This window comes from Hyperolius riggenbachi, chromosome 8 (genome assembly GCF_040937935.1).
Source record: "Hyperolius riggenbachi isolate aHypRig1 chromosome 8, aHypRig1.pri, whole genome shotgun sequence".
NCBI lineage: Eukaryota > Metazoa > Chordata > Amphibia > Anura > Hyperoliidae > Hyperolius > Hyperolius riggenbachi.
Genome location: NC_090653.1, coordinates 4,240,530 through 4,261,869, shown reverse-complemented (window position 1 = coordinate 4,261,869; position 21,340 = coordinate 4,240,530). Strand labels below are relative to the sequence as shown.

Here is a 21,340-nt window from a genome sequence, read left to right as displayed (position 1 = left end):
CAGTGATATGAAGTTGTGTGTTTGGTGTTTATGGTCGGTGGTGACAAGCTCTGTACGGTGTGAGATCTGTGCTGGGATTATGGAGGCTGGGATGGGATGTTTGGACTCACAGTGGTATGAAGTTGTGTGTTTGGTGTTTATGGTCGGTGACAGGCTCTGTACGATGCGAGATCTGTGCCGGGATTATGGAGGCTGGGATGGGATGTTTGGCCTCACAGTGATATGAAGTTGTGTGTTTGGTGTTTATGGTCGGTGGTGACAAGCTCTGTACGGTGCGAGATCTGTGCTGGGATTATGGAGTCTGGGATGGGATGTTTGGCCTCACAGTGAAGTTGTGCGTTGTTTGGAATTGTTTATGGCTGGAGACACGCTCTGTACGATGCGAGATCTGTTGCGGGGATTACGGAGGCTGCTCTGGTCTACATATAGCAGCAGCGATATCTCCTCACTCTCCATTCATTAGGCTAAATGGGATAACGCTGTGGCTTTACCTTCTATCCCGGCTTTCCCACTGATCCACTTGGCAGGGAAAACAATGTAAAGTTGCCGGATGCATAGCCTGATCCGCGCTCATCGCCTCTTCCTGCTGATACATCTAAATTCAGCTATTCCTCAGCTGTGTCCCCGACCACAACAGCATCGCTGAGAATATACCTCAACCTGAACGTTTCCTCATTCTTATACAGGGAACCTCATTAAAGTAACAGTTTGCATCAGGAGTCTAAGATGGGTAAACCTCTTCTCAAAGAGACTGGTGAGGTTGGGCTGGTTCTGAGTCGGGCACTGCTCTTCTGAAAGAGACTGGTGGGGTTGGGCTGGTTCTGAGTCAGGCACTGCTCTTCTGAAAGAGACTGGTGAGGTTGGGTTAGTTCTGAGTCAGGCGCTGCTCTTCTGAAAGAGACTGGTGGGGATGGGCAGGTTCTGAGTCGGGAACTGCTCTTTAGAAAGAGACTGGTGGGGTTGGGCTGGTTCTGAGTCGGACACTGCTCTTCTGAAAGAGACTAATGGGGTTAGGCTGGTTCTGAGTCGAGCACTGCTCTTCTGAAAGAGACTGGTAAAGTTGGGCTGGTTCTGAGTCGGGCACTGCTCTTCTGAAAGAGACTAATGGGGTTGGGCTGATTCTGAGTCAGGCACTGCTCTTCTGAAAGAAACTGGTGGGGTTGGGCTGGTTCTGAGTCGGGCATTGCTCTTCTGAAAGAGACTAATGGGGTTGGGCTGGTTCTGAGTCGGGCACTGCTCTTCTGAAAGAGACTGGTGGGGTTGGGCTGGTTCTGAGTCGGGCACTGCTCTTCTGAAAGAGACTGGTGAGGTTGGGCTGGTTCTGAGTCGGGCACTGCTCTTCTGAAAGAGACTGGTGAGGCTGGGCTGGTTCTGAGTCAGGCACTGCTCTTCTGAAAGAGACTAATGGGGTTGGGCTGGTTCTGAGTCAGGCACTGCTCTTCTGAAAGAGACTGGTGGGGTTGGGCTAGTTCTGAGTCAGGCACTGCTCCTCTGAAAGAGACTGTTGGAGTTGGGCTGGTTCTGAGTCAGGCACTGCTCTTCTGAAAGAGACTAATGGGGTTAGGCTGGTTCTGAGTCGAGCACTGCTCTTCTGAAAGAGACTGGTGAAGTTGGGCTGGTTCTGAGTCGGGCACTGCTCTTCTGAAAGAGACTGGTGGGGTTGGGTTTAGTTCTGAGTCGGGCACTGCTCTTCTGAAAGAGACTGGTGAGGCTGGGCTGGTTCTGAGTCAGGCACTGCTCTTCTGAAAGAGACTGGTGAGGTTGGGTTTAGTTCTGAGTCGAGCACTGCTCTTCTGAAAGAGACTGGTGAGGTTGGGCTGGTTCTGAGTCGGGCACTGCTCTTCTGAAAGAGACTGGTGAGGTTGGGCTGGTTCTGAGTCAGGCACTGCTCTTCTGAAAGAGACTGGTGAGGTTGGGCTGGTTCTGAGTCGGGCACTGCTGTTCTGAAAGAGACTGGTGAGGTTGGGCTGGTTCTGAGTCAGGCACTGCTCTTCTGAAAGAGACTGGTGAGGTTGGGCTGGTTCTGAGTCAGGCACTGCTCTTCTGAAAGAGACTAATGGGGTTGGGCTGATTCTGAGTCAGGCACTGCTCTTCTGAAAGACTGGTGGGGTTGGGCTGGTTCTGAGTCAGGAACTGCTCTTCTGAAAGAGACTGGTGGGGTTGGGTTAGTTCTGAGTCAGGCACTGCTCTTCTGAAAGAGACTGGTGAGGTTGGGCTGGTTCTGAGTCAGGCACTGCTCTTCTGAAAGAGACTGGTGAGGTTGGGCTGGTTCTGAGTCAGGCACTGCTCTTCTGAAAGAGACTGGTGAGGTTGGGCTGGTTCTGAGTCGGGCACTGCTGTTCTGAAAGAGACTGGTGAGGTTGGGCTGGTTCTGAGTCAGGCACTGCTCTTCTGAAAGAGACTGGTGAGGTTGGGCTGGTTCTGAGTCAGGCACTGCTCTTCTGAAAGAGACTAATGGGGTTGGGCTGATTCTGAGTCAGGCACTGCTCTTCTGAAAGACTGGTGGGGTTGGGCTGGTTCTGAGTCAGGAACTGCTCTTCTGAAAGAGACTGGTGGGGTTGGGTTAGTTCTGAGTCAGGCACTGCTCTTCTGAAAGAGACTGGTGAGGTTGGGCTGGTTCTGAGTCAGGCACTGCTCTTCTGAAAGAGACTGGTGAGGTTGGGCTGGTTCTGAGTCGGGCACTGCTGTTCTGAAAGACTGGTGGGGTTGGGCTGGTTCTGAGTCAGGAACTGCTCTTCTGAAAGAGACTGGTGGGGTTGGGTTAGTTCTGAGTCAGGCACTGCTCTTCAGAAGGATACTAATGAGGCTGGGCTTGTTCTGAGTCGGGCACTGCTGTTCTGAAAGACTGGTGGGGTTGGGCTGGTTCTGAGTCAGGAACTGCTCTTCTGAAAGAGACTGGTGGGGTTGGGTTAGTTCTGAGTCAGGCACTGCTCTTCTGAAAGAGACTGGTGAGGTTGGGCTGGTTCTGAGTCGGGCACTGCTGTTCTGAAAGACTGGTGGGGTTGGGCTGGTTCTGAGTCAGGAACTGCTCTTCTGAAAGAGACTGGTGGGGTTGGGTTAGTTCTGAGTCAGGCACTGCTCTTCTGAAAGAGACTGGTGAGGTTGGGCTGGTTCTGAGTCAGGCACTGCTCTTCTGAAAGAGACTGGTGAGGTTGGGCTGGTTCTGAGTCGGGCACTGCTGTTCTGAAAGACTGGTGGGGTTGGGCTGGTTCTGAGTCAGGAACTGCTCTTCTGAAAGAGACTGGTGGGGTTGGGTTAGTTCTGAGTCAGGCACTGCTCTTCAGAAGGATACTAATGAGGCTGGGCTTGTTCTGAGTCAGGCTCTGCTCTTCACATACAGACAGGTAGAGTTGGGTTGATTCTGAGTCAGGCCCTGTTCTTTAAAACAGATTGGTGGGGTTGGCTTGGTTTTGACAGACAGGTAGGGTTAGGCTGGTTCTAAGTTAGACACTGATCTTCTGATAGAGACTGGTGGGGTTGAATTAGTTACAAATCAGGCACTGCTCTCTTCTGATAGAGAATGGTGGGGCTCTGCTAGTTGTGAGTTGGCCAACACTCTTTGGAAAGAGACTGGTGAGGTTGGGCTGGTTCTGAGTCAGGCACTGCTCTTCTGAAAGAGACTGATGAGCTTGGGTTGGTTCTGAGTCGGGCACTGCTCTTCTGAAATAGACTGTTGGGGTTCAGCTGGTTCTGATTTGGGCACTGATTGGTGGGGTTGATGGTATGCAGTGTGGGTTTTACACATGGAATGGGAGGAAGGCTGCTGTACATGGATGTTACACATGGAAAAGGGGGCTGCATATGGAATGGGAATAGATTTGAACTAACAAGGAGCAGATCAAATATTATGTTTGGTGTTTGAGGAAATCTACTATATTTCAATAAGCCCCCTTTTATACGCAGTGTGGCTGCTCTTTCAGCAGGATGTGAGGTATGCTGGAGCGACGTTGGTCTTTCTCCTTCGGGTATCATGGCGCTCTCTCCCTCGTTTCACTGGCTTAGCGCAGAGACACGGGGATTTCACCACGCATTACGATTGTTATTGATATAAGTTCTTTCTGGCATCGCAGCTGCCGGCATTTGAATAAATATCTGCAGTTAGAGAAAGTTTATCTCACAGTTAAGGCCAGAAAGTTATAAATCTGCAATAAATGATTAGCAAATTTCCTGCATCCAGCTGTCACCTGACAAATAAGAATTCCTGATATAACGACACGACTACAACTCACCAGAAAGTCACAACGCACGACAGGAAAAAGCACAACCGCAGGAGAACTGCGAGATCCGACTCCCAGGGGGACGCCTACTCCTCCCGCGGGAGAGTCTAATTATTAACCAGACACGACTATTATAACAAAACCACGAGATTATACGTGATATCAGCTACACCCGCCGACCAATATTCATCTTTCTTCACCTACCTCTGAAAAAACGCCCAAATGATTGTCGCGGTTATTGTTCTATGTAAAGGCAGCGTTTATTTCTGCACATCTCATTGGGCATCTGTACTGAGCACTGAAGCCACATTCTCAGTGACTATTGTGTTCCCTGTGACAGCAGGATCGGAACAGCGGCAGCACACGTTATACTCACATTGTGTTGGGTACAGTGAAGCATGCAGTCAATGAAAAGTATGCTTCACTCGCACTGTTAGCGCACGCATTTACCAGTAACACACTGCATGCTGTGCCTTCTGATGCAGGAACCGGTTATGCCGCAATGCACCCACTGCACTCTAAATGTCACGTAGGCATTGCGGTAAGCTGTGTTACAAAGGAATTGTTGCACCCGCCACGCTGTGAACGCCACATAGGCAGGGTATTGCAGTAAGACGCGTTACAAAGCACCCGTTACACCACAGCGTACCATTGTGAACTGGCCTATGGGGGGTTTACGGAATTAGGGGTAGAAACAATTCCTGGAAGAAAATGTTTATAGAATCAGACCGTGGGGATAAAACAATAAAGAGAGTGATAATAACTCATAAAAAACTGACTGATCACTAAACCTAGTTGTCCTCAGGGAGTCCATCTTATTTACTGCATAGTAATACAATTAAATCCCCCTGGACAGCCACACCAGCAGGGGGTGCTATGAGTAAAATGCCTCATTTATAGTTGTGACATGTTATACTTTCTGAGTAATAATAGTAATTAGAAAAAAAAAGGCTAAAATTCTAAAACAAAATCAGCAAATAAAACACTCCTCTTTAGCTGCTCTTAAATATTGTTGTTCTTCCCAGAAAAATCATGAAAAGCAGAGGCGGGTATTAGAGGCGGACACATCTGAGGTGACGGTTATCCGGCCCCGCCCCCTGGTCACACGCTGGCCGACCCCCTCTCTTCTCAGGCAGGAAGGGGCGGCGAGACAAACGCTCTACACAGGAAAAGGATATTCCATCTCGGATCGGATGTCCCTGAGGCGGTGCGACAGTTCCAGGAGGTCATCTTCTTTATTCTCGTCAAACACCTTCAGCTGAATATCAAGTTCATCATTCTCCTTCTCCTTCAAATGCTGCGGGAAGATGAGCAAGAATATCAGACACAAGACAAGTCAGAAATCCAAAGAGATTCCGCTCCATACACACGTTAGATTGAGGTCATTGGTAAAACAAGCGATCTGGGACAATTTCCTTAAACTATTCTTGGCCGACCTGCCATTCGTTTCCAACGACCACAGTCTAGCGTGTGTATGGAGCGAATTAAACGATGAATGATTGCTGCCCAATATTGTTCAGAGCTATAGACCTAGCAGCTCCAGTGATGTCGGAATCCTCTATTCACCTCCGGGGCAAAACAGGAACTGGCTGCCCATTAACAGTACAATGTCTTCCTCAGATGCGATCATCCCATCAGATTTGTGGGATCCTAAGCCATTGGAAGGTAATGATCGATTGTCCCCATAATCTGGTCGGTTAGGGAACTTTCTCCCTACTGATACAACCATAAAATCCAATCTGTATTGCAATCGACTATAGAATCGTTTCACAATGATATGCTGAGCGGTCTTTTGTACAATTAGATTGTAAAAATCTGATTGAACTATCACATCTGAGGAAAATATAATACAGTGAAATAAATACCTTTAGATGTAGGTTTAGTTCCCAGCTGTTTTTTTATGGGCGTGTCTATTTTTAACCTATGTAACTATTTTGTAGGAAGGCAGCCCCTCCCACTCATCGTTACCGCAAATATCTGATCGTTGTGCTGGTTCTGCTGCTCTCTGTAGTTCTCTGCATCTCATATTACTGTTGTGCCTATAATACTGTTATGTTACTTCTTATATTACTGTTGTGCGTATAATAATGTTATATTACTTCTTATATTACTGCTGTGTGTATAATACTGTTATATTACTTCTTATATTACTGTTGTGTGTATAATACTGTTATATTACTTCTTATATTACTGTTGTGCCTATAATACTGTTATATTACTTCTTATATTACTGTTGTGTGAATAATACTGTTATATTACTTCGTATATTACTGTTGTGTGTATAATACTGTTATATTACTTCTTATATTACTGTTGTGCGTATAATACTGTTATATTACTTCTCATATTACTGTTGTGTGTATATTACTGTTATATTACTGCTTATATCACTGTTGTGTGTATAATACTGTTATATCACTGCTTATGTTACTGTTGTGTGTATAATACTGTTATATTACTTCTTATATTACTGTTGTGCCTATAATACTGTTATATTACTTCTCATATTACTGTTGAGTGTATAATACTGTTATATTTCTTCTTATATTACTGTTGTGCCTATAATACTCAATACTCATATTACTTCTCATATTACTGTTGTGTGTATAATACTGTTATATTACTACTTATATTACTGTTGTGTGTATAATACTGTTATATTACTTCTTACATTACTGTTGTGCCTATAATACTGTTATATTACTTCTTATATTACTGTTGTGTGTATAATATTGGTTATATTACTTCTGATATTACTGTTGTGTGTATAATACTGTTATATTACTTCTTATATTACTGTTGTGCGTATAATACTGTTATATTACTTCTTATATTACTGTTGTGCGTATAATACTGTTATATTACTTCTGATATTACTGTTGTGTGTATAATACTGTTATATTACTTCTCATATTACTGTCGTGTGTATAATACTGTTATATTACTTCTTATATTACTGTTGTGTGTATAATACTGTTATATTACTTCTCATATTACTGTTGTGCGTATAACACTGTTATATTACTTCTGATATTACTGTTGTGTGTATAGTACTGTTATATTACTTCTTATATTACTATTGTGTGTATAATACTGTTATATTACTTCTGATATTACTGTTGTGCGTATAATACTGTTATATTACTTCTGATATTACTGTTGTGCCTATAACACGGTTATATTACTTCTTATATTACTGTTGTGCGTATAATACTGTTATATTACTTCTTATATTACTGTTGTGTGAATAATACTGTTATATTACTTCTTATATAAATGTGTGTATAATACTGTTATATTACTTCTGATATTACTGTTGTGCGTATAATACTGTTATATTACTTCTGATATTACTGTTGTGCGTATAACACGGTTATATTACTTCTTATATTACTGTTGTGCCTATAATACTGTTATATTACTTCTGATATTACTGTTGAGTGTATAATACTGTTATATTTCTTCTTATATTACTGTTGTGCCTATAATACTCAATACTCATATTACTTCTCATATTACTGTTGTGTGTATAATATTGGTTATATTACTTCTGATATTACTGTTGTGTGTATAATACTGTTATATTACTTCTTATATTACTGTTGTGCGTATAATACTGTTGTATTACTTCTCATATTACTGCTGTGTGTATAATACTGTTATATTACTCCTTATATTACTGCTGTGCGTATAATACTGTTATGTTACTTCTTATATTACTGTGTTGTGTGTATAATACTGTTATATTACTCCTTATATTACTGCTGTGCGTATAATACTGTTATACTACTTCTTATATCACTGTTGTGTGTATAATACTGTTATATTACTGTTGTGTGTATAATACTGTTATATTACTTCTTATATTACTGTTGTGCGTATAATACTGTTGTATTACATCTCATATTACTGCTGTGTGTATAATACTGTTATATTACTCCTTATATTACTGCTGTGTGTATAATACTGTTATGTTACTTCTTATATTACTGTGTTGTGTGTATAATACTGTTATATTACTCCTTATATTACTGCTGTGCGTATAATACTGTTATACTACTTCTTATATCACTGTTGTGTGTATAATACTGTTATATTACTGTTGTGTGTATAATACTGTTATATTACTACTTATATCACTGTTGTGTGTATAATACTGTTATATTACTTCTTATATTACTGTTGTGCCTATAATACTGTTATATTACTTCTGATATTACTGTTGAGTGTATAATACTGTTATATTTCTTCTTATATTACTGTTGTGCCTATAATACTCAATACTCATATTACTTCTTATATTACTGTTGTGTGTATAATATTGGTTATATTACTTCTGATATTACTGTTGTGTGTATAATACTGTTATATTACTTCTTATATTACTGTTGTGCGTATAATACTGTTATATTACTTCTTATATTACTGTTGTGCGTATAATACTGTTATATTACTTCTGATATTACTGTTGTGTGTATAATACTGTTATATTACTTCTCATATTACTGTCGTGTGTATAATACTGTTATATTACTTCTTATATTACTGTTGTGTGTATAATACTGTTATATTACTTCTCATATTACTGTTGTGCGTATAACACTGTTATATTACTTCTGATATTATAGTTGTGTGTATAGTACTGTTATATTACTTCTTATATTACTATTGTGTGTATAATACTGTTATATTACTTCTGATATTACTGTTGTGCGTATAATACTGTTATATTACTTCTGATATTACTGTTGTGCGTATAACACGGTTATATTACTTCTTATATTACTGTTGTGCCTATAATACTGTTATATTACTTCTTATATTACTGTTGTGTGAATAATACTGTTATATTACTTCTTATATAACTGTTGTGTGTATAATACTGTTATATTACTTCATATATTACTGTTGTACGTATAATACTGTTATATTACTTCTCATATTACTGTTGTGTGTATAATACTGTTATATTACTCCTTATATTACTGCTGTGCGTATAATACTGCTATGTTACTTCTCATATTACTGTTGTGTGTATAATACTGTTATATTACTTCTTATATTGCCGTTGAGCGTATAATACTGTTATATTACTTCATATATTACTGTTGTACGTATAATACTGTTATATTACTTCTCATATTACTGCTGTGCGTATAATACTGTTATGTTACTTCTCATATTACTGTTGTGTGTATAATACTATTATATTACTACTTATATTACTGTTGTGTGTATAATACTGTTATATTACTACTTATATTACTGTTGTGTGTATAATACTGTTATATTACTTCTTATATTACTGTTGTGCCTATAATACTGTTATATTACTTGTTATATTACTGTTGTGTGTATAATATTGGTTATATTACTTCTGATATTACTGTTGTGTGTATAATACTGTTATATTACTTCTCATATTACTGTTGTGTGTATAATACTGTTATATTACTTCTCATATTACTGTTGTGTGTATAATACTGTTATATTACTTCTTATATTACTGCTGTGCGTATAATACTGTTATGTTTCTTCTTATATTACTGTGTTGTGTGTATAATACTGTTATATTACTCCTTATATTACTGCTGTGCGTATAATACTGTTATATTATTTCTTATATTACTGTTGTGTGTATAATACTACTATATATTACTTCTTATATTACTGCTGTGCGTATAATACTGTTATACTACTTCTTATATCACTGTTGTGTGTATAATACTGTTATATTACTGTTGTGTGTATAATACTGTTATATTACTACTTATATCACTGTTGTGTGTATAATACTGTTATATTACTTCTTATATTACTGTTGTGCCTATAATACTGTTATATTACTTCTGATATTACTGTTGAGTGTATAATACTGTTATATTTCTTCTTATATTACTGTTGTGCCTATAATACTCAATACTCATATTACTTCTCATATTACTGTTGTGTGTATAATACTGTTATATTACTACTTATATTACTGTTGTGCCTATAATACTGTTATATTACTTCTTATATTACTGTTGTGTGTATAATATTGGTTATATTACTTCTGATATTACTGTTGTGTGTATAATACTGTTATATTACTTCTTATATTACTGTTGTGCGTATAATACTGTTATATTACTTCTTATATTACTGTTGTGCGTATAATACTGTTATATTACTTCTGATATTACTGTTGTGTGTATAATACTGTTATATTACTTCTCATATTACTGTCGTGCGTATAATACTGTTATATTACTTCTTATATTACTGTTGTGTGTATAATACTGTTATATTACTTCTCATATTACTGTTGTGCGTATAACACTGTTATATTACTTCTGATATTACAGTTGTGTGTATAGTACTGTTATATTACTTCTTATATTACTATTGTGTGTATAATACTGTTATATTACTTCTGATATTACTGTTGTGCGTATAATACTGTTATATTACTTCTGATATTACTGTTGTGCGTATAACACTGTTATATTACTTCTTATATTACTGTTGTGCGTATAATACTGTTATATTACTTCTTATATTACTGTTGTGTGTATAATACTGTTATATTACTTCTTATATAACTGTTGTGTGTATAATACTGTTATATTACTTCATATATTACTGTTGTACGTATAATACTGTTATATTACTTCTCATATTACTGTTGTGTGTATAATACTGTTATATTACTCCTTATATTACTGCTGTGCGTATAATACTGCTATGTTACTTCTCATATTACTGTTGTGTGTATAATACTGTTATATTACTTCTTATATTGCCGTTGAGTGTATAATACTGTTATATTACTTCTTATATTACTGTTGTGTGTATAATACTGGTTATATTACTGTTGCGCATATAATACTGTTATATTACTTCATATATTACTGTTGTACGTATAATACTGTTATATTACTTCTCATATTACTGCTGTGCGTACAATACTGTTATGTTACTTCTCATATTACTGTTGTGTGTATAATACTATTATATTACTACTTATATTACTGTTGTGTGTATAATACTGTTATATTACTACTTATATTACTGTTGTGTGTATAATACTGTTATATTACTTCTTATATTACTGTTGTGCCTATAATACTGTTATATTACTTCTTATATTACTGTTGTGTGTATAATATTGGTTATATTACTTCTGATATTACTGCTGTGTGTATAATACTGTTATATTACTTCTCATATTACTGTTGTGTGTATAATACTGTTATATTACTTCTTATATTACTGCTGTGCGTATAATACTGTTATATTCTTACTTATATTACTGTTGTGTGTATAATACTGTTATATTACTTCTTATATTACTGTTGTGTGTATAATACTGTTATATTACTTCTTATATTACTGTTGTGCGTATAATACTGTTGTATTACTTCTCATATTACTGCTGTGTGTATAATACTGTTATATTACTTCTTATATTACTGTGTTGTGTGTATAATACTGTTATATTACTCCTTATATTACTGCTGTGCGTATAATACTGTTATACTACTTCTTATATCACTGTTGTGTGTATAATACTGTTATATTACTGTTGTGTGTATAATACTGTTATATTACTACTTATATCACTGTTGTGTGTATAATACTGTTATAATACTGTTATATTACTTCTTATATTACTGTTGTGTGTATAATATTGGTTATATTACTTCTAATATTACTGTTGTGTGTATAATACTGTTATATTACTTCTCATATTTCAGCTGTTCGGTAATTTAATCGATTGGACGACAGCACAATTCCGTTGTTTGCATATTTCTGACACCGGCTGCCAATCAAACGTCCATTACAGCGAGAAACACAGGAACGCCGCATTACTGACGCCTGGCGCCGCTTTCATTATTTACGGATTAATATGTCGTCCGGCTCGTAATATTCTGCCCTGCTGCAAAATTTAGCATTTCAATTTATGCTCCAATATTGTAAAATGAATAATATAAGTTTGTTGTTTTCTTTTAAAGGAGCAATCCCATCTGAAACGAAACCCCGAGGAAAAAATATATCCTGCAAATACAGATGTAATGCAAACATTGCTTGTGATTGTGGGAGGAGCCTGAGATAAGCCCCTCCCTGAGTGTGTTTATTACCCATGCAAGTTTATGTTTATTTGTTATGACCCTTCTGGTGGATTCTCCTGCAGGCTATCCCGTAGAAAAGAATCCTTCAGTTTTGCTCTCTCTGCAGATTTCCCACCCTGAGTATCAGAATACGCCCTGATGAGACGCCTTTCTGGTCCACGAAACACCCGCACATGGAATTTATAGTCAATTCGGGGCTCCCGCCTTCAGAAGGTGTTTACATAATGGGATGTCCTGGTCACCATCTTTATTTCATGTTAAATCAAGCTATGCCAGCGGCAAGGCAGTCAAGCTCATCCTTTATATTCCACTAGCTGATGACCCGGCATTGCCCGGGTATGTATTTGGCTGGTGTTGGCTCCGCCTACTTTTTCTAACCCTAACACATAATTACTCACTGACCAAGTTTGTTAACTTTGCGGTCTTTGGTATCAATAATCTGCTTTGAAATGAAACAAATCTGATTGGCTGTGTGTGGCTCCACCCCTTTTCTGAATTTGAACCCCAGTCACACAATAACCAACTGTACCAGGTTTGAGGCCTGTGCCATTAACAGTTCAAGAATTGTAGCAATTAAATATTCCCCTTGAAAAGCAACAGATGAAGTTTGATTCACTTTTGTAGGCTCCACCCACTTTTCTGAATATTAATCCCAGTGACCAACTGTGCAAAGTTTAAAAACCCTGCCATTAACAGTGTAAGAATGGCTGCAGTTTACATTTTCCCAGTGAAATGTGTATTTGTCTCCACCCACTGATGATCCGGCGTTGCCCGGGAATGTATTTGACTGGTGTTGGCTCCGCCCACTTTCTAACCCTAACGCACAAACACTCAATGACCAAGTTTGTGAGCTTTGGGGTCCTTGTCATCAATAATTTGCATATTCCCATAGAAATGAAACAAATCAGATAGGCTGTTTGTGGCTCCACCCCTCTCCAGCATTCAAACCCCAGTCACCCAATGACCAACTGTAGCAGGTTTGAGGCATCTGCTATTAACAGTGTAAAAATGGCAGCAATTTAAATATTCCACTTGAAAATCAACAGGTGAATTTTGATTGGCTATTATAGGCTCCACCCACTTCCCTGAATATTAATCTCAATCACCCAGTGACCATCTGGGCAAAGTTTGAGAACCCTGCCATTAACAGTGTAAGAATGGCTGCAGTTTATATTTTCCCAGTGAAATTTGGTTTTGGTTCCGCCCACTATTTGTAACCTGGACACACAGTCACTCAATGACCAATTTTGTGAGCTTTGGGGTCCTTGGCATCGATAATTTGTACTTTCCCATGAAATGAAACAAATCTGATTCACTGTTTGTGGCTCTGTCCCCTTTTCCGAATTTGAACCTCAGTGACCCAATGACCAACTGTACCAGGTTTTAGGCTTGTGTCATTAACAGTGCAAGAATTGCAGCAATTTTAATATTCTCCTTGAAAAGTGACATGTGATTTTTGATTGGCATTTTTAGGCTCCACCCACTTTTCTGAATATTAATCCCAGTCACCCAGTAACCAGCTATGCTAAGTTTGAGAACCCTGCCATTAACAGTGAAGAAGGGCTGCAGTTTACAATTTCCCAGAAAAATCTGTTTTTAACTCCACCCACTTTTTATAACCTTGACACAGTCACTACTCAATGACCAAGTTTGTGAGCTTTTGGGTTCCTGGCATCAAAATTGTGCTAATGGAAGCAGTTTATCCAGCAAAGAAATCTGGTTCTTTTTGGCTCCGCCCCTTTACTGAATTTGAACCCCAAACACTTAACAACCGACTGTAGCAGGTTTGAGGCCTCTGCTATTAACAGTGTGAGAATGGCTGCAGTTTCAATATTCCCCTTGAAAATCAATAGGTGAATTTTGATTGGCTGCTGTAGGCTCCACCCACTTTTCTGAACATTAGTCCCAGCCACCCAGTGGCCAACTGTGTCATGTTTGAGAACCCTGCCAATAACAGAATGGCTGAAATCAATCTAACAAATCTGATTGGCTGTTTGTGGCTCCACCCCTTTAGTGCATTTGGACCCCAGTCACCCAATGACTGACTGTATCAGGTTTAAGGCCTCTGCCACTAACAGTGTAAGAATGGTAGCAATGTGAATATTCCCCTTGAAAATCAATAGGTACATTTTGATTGGCTGTTGTAGGCTCCACCCACATTTCTGAATGTTCATCCCAGTCACCCAGTGGCCAATTGTGTAAAGTATGAGAACCCTGCAATGTAAAAAATGAAGTTGTTGGCACCGCCCACTTTTTCTAACCTTGACATACAGTCACTCAATTATCAAGTTTATCAGCTTTGGGTTCCTTGGTATCAATACTTTGTATATTCCCATTGAAAAATAAACAAATCTGGCTGTTTGTGGCTCTGCCCCCTTCCTGAATTTGGGCCCCAGTCACCCAGTGACCAACTGTACCAGGTTTGAGGAATCTGCTTTTCACAGTATAAGAGAATGGTAGCAGATGAAATATTCCCTTTGAAAATCAAATGGGGAATTTTTATTGGCTGTTGTAGGCTCCACCCACCTTCCAAAATCTTAATCTGTCACCCAATGACCAACTGTGCAAAGTTTGAGAACCCTGCCATTAACGGTGTAAGAATGGCTGCAGTTTATATTTTCCCAGTAAAAGTTGTTTTGGCTCCGCCCACTTTTCGTAACCTTGGCACACAGTCACTCAATGACCAAGTTTGTGAGCTGTCAGGTTCCTGGCATCAAAAATGTGTGAATGGAAGCAGTTTATCCACCAAGGAAATCTGATTGGCTGTATGTGGCCCCGCCCCTTTAGTGAATTTGGACCCCAGTCACCCAATGACCGGCTGTAGGAAGTTTGAAGCCTCTGCCATTAAAAGTGTAAGAATAGCAGCAGTTTAAATATTCCCCTTGAAAATCAATAGGTGAATTTTGATTGGCTGTTGTAGGCTCCACCCATTTTCTTGAATCTTAATCGTATTCACCCAGTGACCAACTGTGGCAAGTTTGAGAACCCTGCGATTAACAGTCTAAGAATGGCTGCAGTTTACATTTTCCCATTTAAAATGAATGGCTGAAATTTGATTGGCTGTTTTATGCTCCACCCACTTTTCCTGGATTTGTAACCTCGGTCACCAAGTGACCAACTGTGCCAAGTGTGGGGACTCTGGCTTGATTACTGTGAGAATGGCAGCCTCTTACATTTTTTCCATTGACTTGAATGGGTGAAATCTGATTAGCTGTTTGTAGCTCCGCCCACGTGTGCAGGGGGGCCGCGAGACCCCCAGAACATATCATCCCAGGTAGTAAGGGATCTGTGTACCAAGTTTCGTTCAAATCGGTCAAGCCGTTTTTGCGTGATCGCGGCGCGCGCGCGCACACACACACACACACACACACACACACACACACACACACACACACACACACACACACACACACACACACACACACACACACACACACACACACACACACACACACACACACACACACACACACACACACACACACACACACACACACACACACACACACACACACACACACACACACACACACACAGTACACACACACACACACACACACACACACAGTACACACACAGTACACACACACATACATCCGATTTTATATATATAGATAGTGACTGAGCCTCACCTGGAACAAGCATGCAGCATCAGAATACTTCCAGAGCCACTGGCCAATCACAGCAAGGCCTAGGCCCTTTCTCTGACCAATCAGGGCTTCTGGTTGTATCATCTACTGTACATCACCTGCAGCCACAAGTAGGTGGAGCCTGGGGAAAGACTTAAAGTGAACCAGAGACGAAGCACCCTTGTGTATTTTACCATAGAAATCAGTGGGAACATTAGAGAAAACATTTACCATGCTCTCTGTTCCATCCTCACTGCTAAAAGTGTCTGTTATCTAGCTGAGATAAGAATCCCGGACTGAGCATTGATTCTGGCTTTGCTATAATGACTCAGCTATAATGATTCCTGAGCAAAGCCAGCAGGGGGCAGGCTTGGACTTGAAGACAGCAAAGAACACAGTCTCAGCTATAATTATTCTGTAGCAAAGCCAGACCGACTGCTTAGTCGGGATTCTTATCTTAGAGGTGATAACAGGCAAATTAAACAGAGAACAATGTAACAAAGAGCAGATTAGGTGTTTACTGTCATGTTCCCACTGATTTATAAGGTAAAATACATGAGTTTGCTTCATCTCTGGTTCTCTATAAGATGGCTGGGTGCTGGCTGAGAGGGCAAGGGGGAGGAGCTTCAGAGGTTAAAGGAATACTTAAGTCAAAAAAAAAAAATGACATTTACTCACCTGGGGCATCCCTCAGCACCCCGAAGCTGGATGGTGCCCTCGCAGCCCCGCTCCGATCGTCCTGTCCCCGCCGGCGGCTACTTCCGGTTCGGCGACAGCCGCCGACAGGCTGGGAACGCGGCTGATTTTCCGCGTTCCCAGCCGCTGCTATCACTCTCTATGCTGCTATAGCGTATATATATACGCTATAGCAGCATAGAGAGTGATAGCAGCGGCTGGGAACGCGGAAAATCAGCCGCGTTCCCAGCCTGTCGGCGGCTGTCGCCGAACCGGAAGTAGCCGCCGGCGGGGACAGGACGATCGGAGCGGGGCTGCGAGGGCACCATCCAGCTTCGGGGTGCTGAGGGATGCCCCAGGTGAGTAAATGTCATTTTTTTTTTTTGACTTAAGTATTCCTTTAAGCAGAAACTGTCAGAGTGCCCACGCATTACTCGATCTCCAGTGAGATTCGATCACAATGATCAAATCTGGCAGAGACCGATGCCACAACATGATCACTTGATTGGCCAGCAAAATCAATCAAAATGATCAATCTGGCATGCTGGAAAAAATCTTGCTCAAAAGGGTTCGATCTGGTGTGAGGCAATAACAATGTCCGAATTCCGGATGCCTGACGGACCCCCAGCCGGTCTCCCCCCACGTGTATATGTCCTTGCAACCCCCCCGGGCCCCTGGTGAGTGTTGCCACGCCTCCTCCTGTGTCTGCCGCGAGCCCCGTACCATAGGACATATAATTATGTCACAACAAGCGGTAAAGGACGCTGGAATCTATCGAAAATCTGTCTGCAGTGTGTGGGCAGGTGATTAATTGATCAGATTTGGGGCTGGTGCGCACCAGAGCGAGTGGTTCTGAGTGTTTTTTAAAATGCTTGCAGGGGGTAAACCGCTTGGCTAATGAAAGTGAATGGGATGGTGCACACCAGAGCGGTTCGCTTTTTCCACAAATGCAAACTCGGGGGCTAAAGCATTTTTTAGATTTCTGAGGTGTTTCTGCCTCAATGTTAAAGTATAGGAAAGTGGAAAACCGCTCTGAGAAATGCCAGATCAGAGCGGATTTCCAAGCGTTTTTGTTACAGAAGCTGTTCAGTAACAGATTTAGGCCTCGTTCACATCAGGGCCGTTTCTGTGCGCTTTCCACAGCGCACTGCCCTGTGCGTTCAGCAAGGTATTGATTTTTCCATGTAACTAAATGTAGCTGGTTCACATCTATGCGCTGCGCTGAGCAGCGTTACAGAAACGTAGTGTTGCAGGCATTTCTGTGCGTTGAGCTGGAAAGCGCACAGCAATGCAAGTGAATGGGTCCGCTTTTTTAGCGCATAGAAGCGCGTACAAGCGCATAGAAGCGCATGCGTTTTTTACCCCTAATTGGAGAAAAAAATACATTTACATACAAAAACAAAGTTTTATTGACAACTGCTGCTGCTACAGTAAGCAAAACGTGCTTTAAAGAAGCGCAGCGCAACGCACAGAAACGCGGACTAAAGCGCGCACAAGCGCATGCGTTTTTTACCATGCGCTTTAACACGTTTTTCAGCGCAGCAGATGTGAACGAGGCCTTACTGTAACAATATATGTAATCTGCTACACAAAAACGCTCCAAAAACTGCTAGGCATGTTTAGAAAACGTCTGTAAAACGTCTGTAAACATGCCTAGAATCGCTCTGAAATCTGCTCCAGAAACCGCTTGCGTTTTGCGGATCTGCTAGAGGTTTTTGTTGCGCACTGGGCCTTGGTCAGAGAGCAGTCTATCGGATGGTCAATCATCATCTAATGTATGACCTCCCATAGTCTGCAGTAAGAAGACCAGCAGCAACCATCTGCCGCGCCAAATATATTATATTCTTTGCTACAGAAACTCACTTTGCTTTATAATAACATTCTATGTGGTGCAAACATAACTGCGATGCTTCCATCGTTGGCGGTAAGAGGGTCGCTGAACCGCGGGTTTAAGGAGTTCCTCGGCAGCGGCGGAGGGGAGAATAGTAAAGAGGTAATTTGGTATTATGATATCCGTTTAAGTGAAAAAAAAATCCCGTTTTCACAGTCTGATCCCAGCGAGCGACCCGACCGTTTAACAGCGAGCCGAACGCGCCGCCGAGCGCGCCACGCCAGCGAGAGTGTATGTGACACAGAACACATTTAACATAAATATATCCCCAAGTTATTCAATTAAGCAAACCGACCATTTTATGGTCAGCTCCGTTTAAATTGTCTCGGCGGTGCACGCTGCTAAGAACAATAACAGGAAGCGAAATGTGCGATGAACTCGCGGAGACGCAGCTGGGACGTGACCCGCGGCGTCCTCGCCGTCTATTCGCTCCAATAGGCTTTAATTCTTCCCCTGAGCGTTGGGCCACCACGAAAAAAAAAGTACGTATATAAGAGAGAATCGCAGGAAGTGGCGGTTATTTTAATATTCCTGCGAGCTGGTTTGGTTTACTGGAAGGTGACAAGAGAGGAGAGCAAATCATTTACCGCCTGGAAAGTCACGACTGCTGAGCGCGGCCGGGCGCAGGATCGGTCGGGACAGACGCACAGCTAATACACTCCGGGGAGACTGACGGCTTATACACACCATGCAACCTCAACTGATCAATCGATAATATTCAGCATGTCCAATCTGCTTCTGATCAAGAAAGGGATCGATCTGAAGATCAGTCCTGCGCCAAATCGATCTCTTTCTCAATCAGAAGCAGATCGGACATACTAGAAATTATCGATTGGTACATTTAAAGGAAAAATTGCATGGTATGTATAAACCTTAAAGGTGCACACTAGTGATCCAATTTTACCTTCCAATTGACCCTACCAATCAGACTGAATCAGATTGGATACTGTTGATGGTACCAATTGACAAATTATCATAGATGGGATTATCGATTTAAAATTATTGAATTAGATATCATTTTTACTCTATTTATGGGCTCAGTCGATGATATCCGATTGTTTACTTCTGATTACAATCATCAGATCAGGAGGTCGATCGTTCAGTTAAAATTGGATCGTTAGTGGGCACCATACTACCAACAACACACATTGCAATCACAATTGTTTGAAGGGACTTTCAATTCCATGAAACAATCAGGTCTGTGCAGACAGTTAGACTCGCAGGTTAACGGAAGATCAGTCAGAACGTCGTATTTCACTATAAAACATTCCAAACATCCCTTCAAAACGGACAGGTAAAGACAATTGTATTGAAATCTGTGTATGTGTGGCTGGCGGTGAGATTTTGGGACTAGATAATAATTCTCAGTTCACGTAGATTTCATGCAAAGTTTAAGCAAATGTGTCTTGGGAATGGACCAATCCTGATCAGGAGCCGCTGTATTTCACTGGCCTATTTCCACGCTGCATAAAATGAACCTCTTATATAGCCCCGCCTCCTTCCTTTATCAGGACAAAACTGAAAATACAAAAACTATTAAATCCCAATTTCAAGAGGAAACCCGAATGAGGGGGATGGGATGTCAGTGCTGTCGGTAATCTTCCTCATCTGGGGCCTTTGTAGCTTTAGTACTGGAGCCAGGCCAGGCGGCTGTGTGCACCAGGAGAGGTGGAGCCAGGCCAGGTGGCTCTGTATGCACCAGGAGAGGTGGAGCCAGGCCAGGCGGCTGTGTGCACCAGGAGAGGTGGAGCCAGGCCAGGTGGCTCTGTGTACACCAGGAGAGGTGGAGCCAGGCCAGGTGGCTCTGTATGCACCAGGAGAGGTGGAGCCAGGCCAGGCGGCTGTGTGCACCAGGAGAGGTGGAGCCAGGCCAGGTGGCTCTGTGTACACCAGGAGAGGTGGAGCCAGGCCAGGTGGCTCTGTGTGCACCAGGAGAGGTGGAGCCAGGCCAGGTGGCTCTGTGTACACCAGGAGAGGTGGAGCCAGGCCAGGCGGCTGTGTGCACCAGGAGAGGTGGAGCCAGGCCAGGTGGCTCTGTGTACACCAGGAGAGGTGGAGCCAGGCCAGGTGGCTCTGTGTGCACCAGGAGAGGTGGAGCCAGGCCAGGTGGCTCTGTGTGCACCAGGAGAGGTGGAGCCAGGCCAGGTGGCTCTGTGTGCACCAGGAGAGGTGGAGCCAGGCCAGGTGGCTCTGTGTGCACCAGGAGAGGTGGAGCCAGGCCAGGTGGCTCTGTGTGCACCAGGAGAGGTGGGGCCAGGCTGCTCTGTGTGCACCAGGAGAGGTGGAGAGCCAGGTGGCTCTGTGTACACCAGGAGAGGTGGAGCCAGGCCAGGTGGCAGTGTGCACCAGGAGAGGTGGAGCCAGGCCAGGTGGCTCTGTGTGCACCAGGAGAGGTGGAGCCAGGCCAGGTGGCTCTGTGTGCACCAGGAGAGGTGGAGCCAGGCCAGGTGGCTCTGTGTGCACCAGGAGAGGTGGAGCCAGGTGGCTGTGTGCACCAGGAGAGGTGGAGCCAGGCCAGGTGGCTCTGTGTGCACCAGGAGAGGTGGAGCCAGGCGGCTGTGTGCACCAGGAGAGGTGGAGCCAGGCGGCTCTGTGTGCACCAGGAGAGGTGGAGCCAGGCGGCTCTGTGTGCACCAGGAGAGGTGGAGCCAGGCGGCTCTGTATGCACCAGGAGAGGTGGAGCCAGGCGGCTCTGTGTGCACCAGGAGAGGTGGAGCCAGGCGGCTCTGTGTGCACCAGGAGAGGTGGAGCCAGGCGGCTCTGTGTGCACCAGGAGAGGTGGAGCCCGGCGGCTCTGTGTGCACCAGGAGAGGT

The 21,340-nt window shown here is 42.2% G+C and overlaps 1 protein-coding gene across 4 annotated transcripts in view; it reads right to left on the bottom strand.

Moving 5' to 3' along the window:
• Positions 1-21,340, bottom strand: part of DIAPH2 (diaphanous related formin 2) — a 1,596,586-nt gene that overhangs the window by 1,072,265 nt on the left and 502,981 nt on the right. For all 4 annotated transcript variants that reach the window (XM_068249979.1, XM_068249980.1, XM_068249981.1 and 1 more), the window contains one exon: positions 5,396-5,514. In XM_068249979.1, the coding sequence (XP_068106080.1) occupies positions 5,396-5,514 (119 nt within the window). The remainder of the gene's footprint in view (positions 1-5,395; positions 5,515-21,340) is intronic.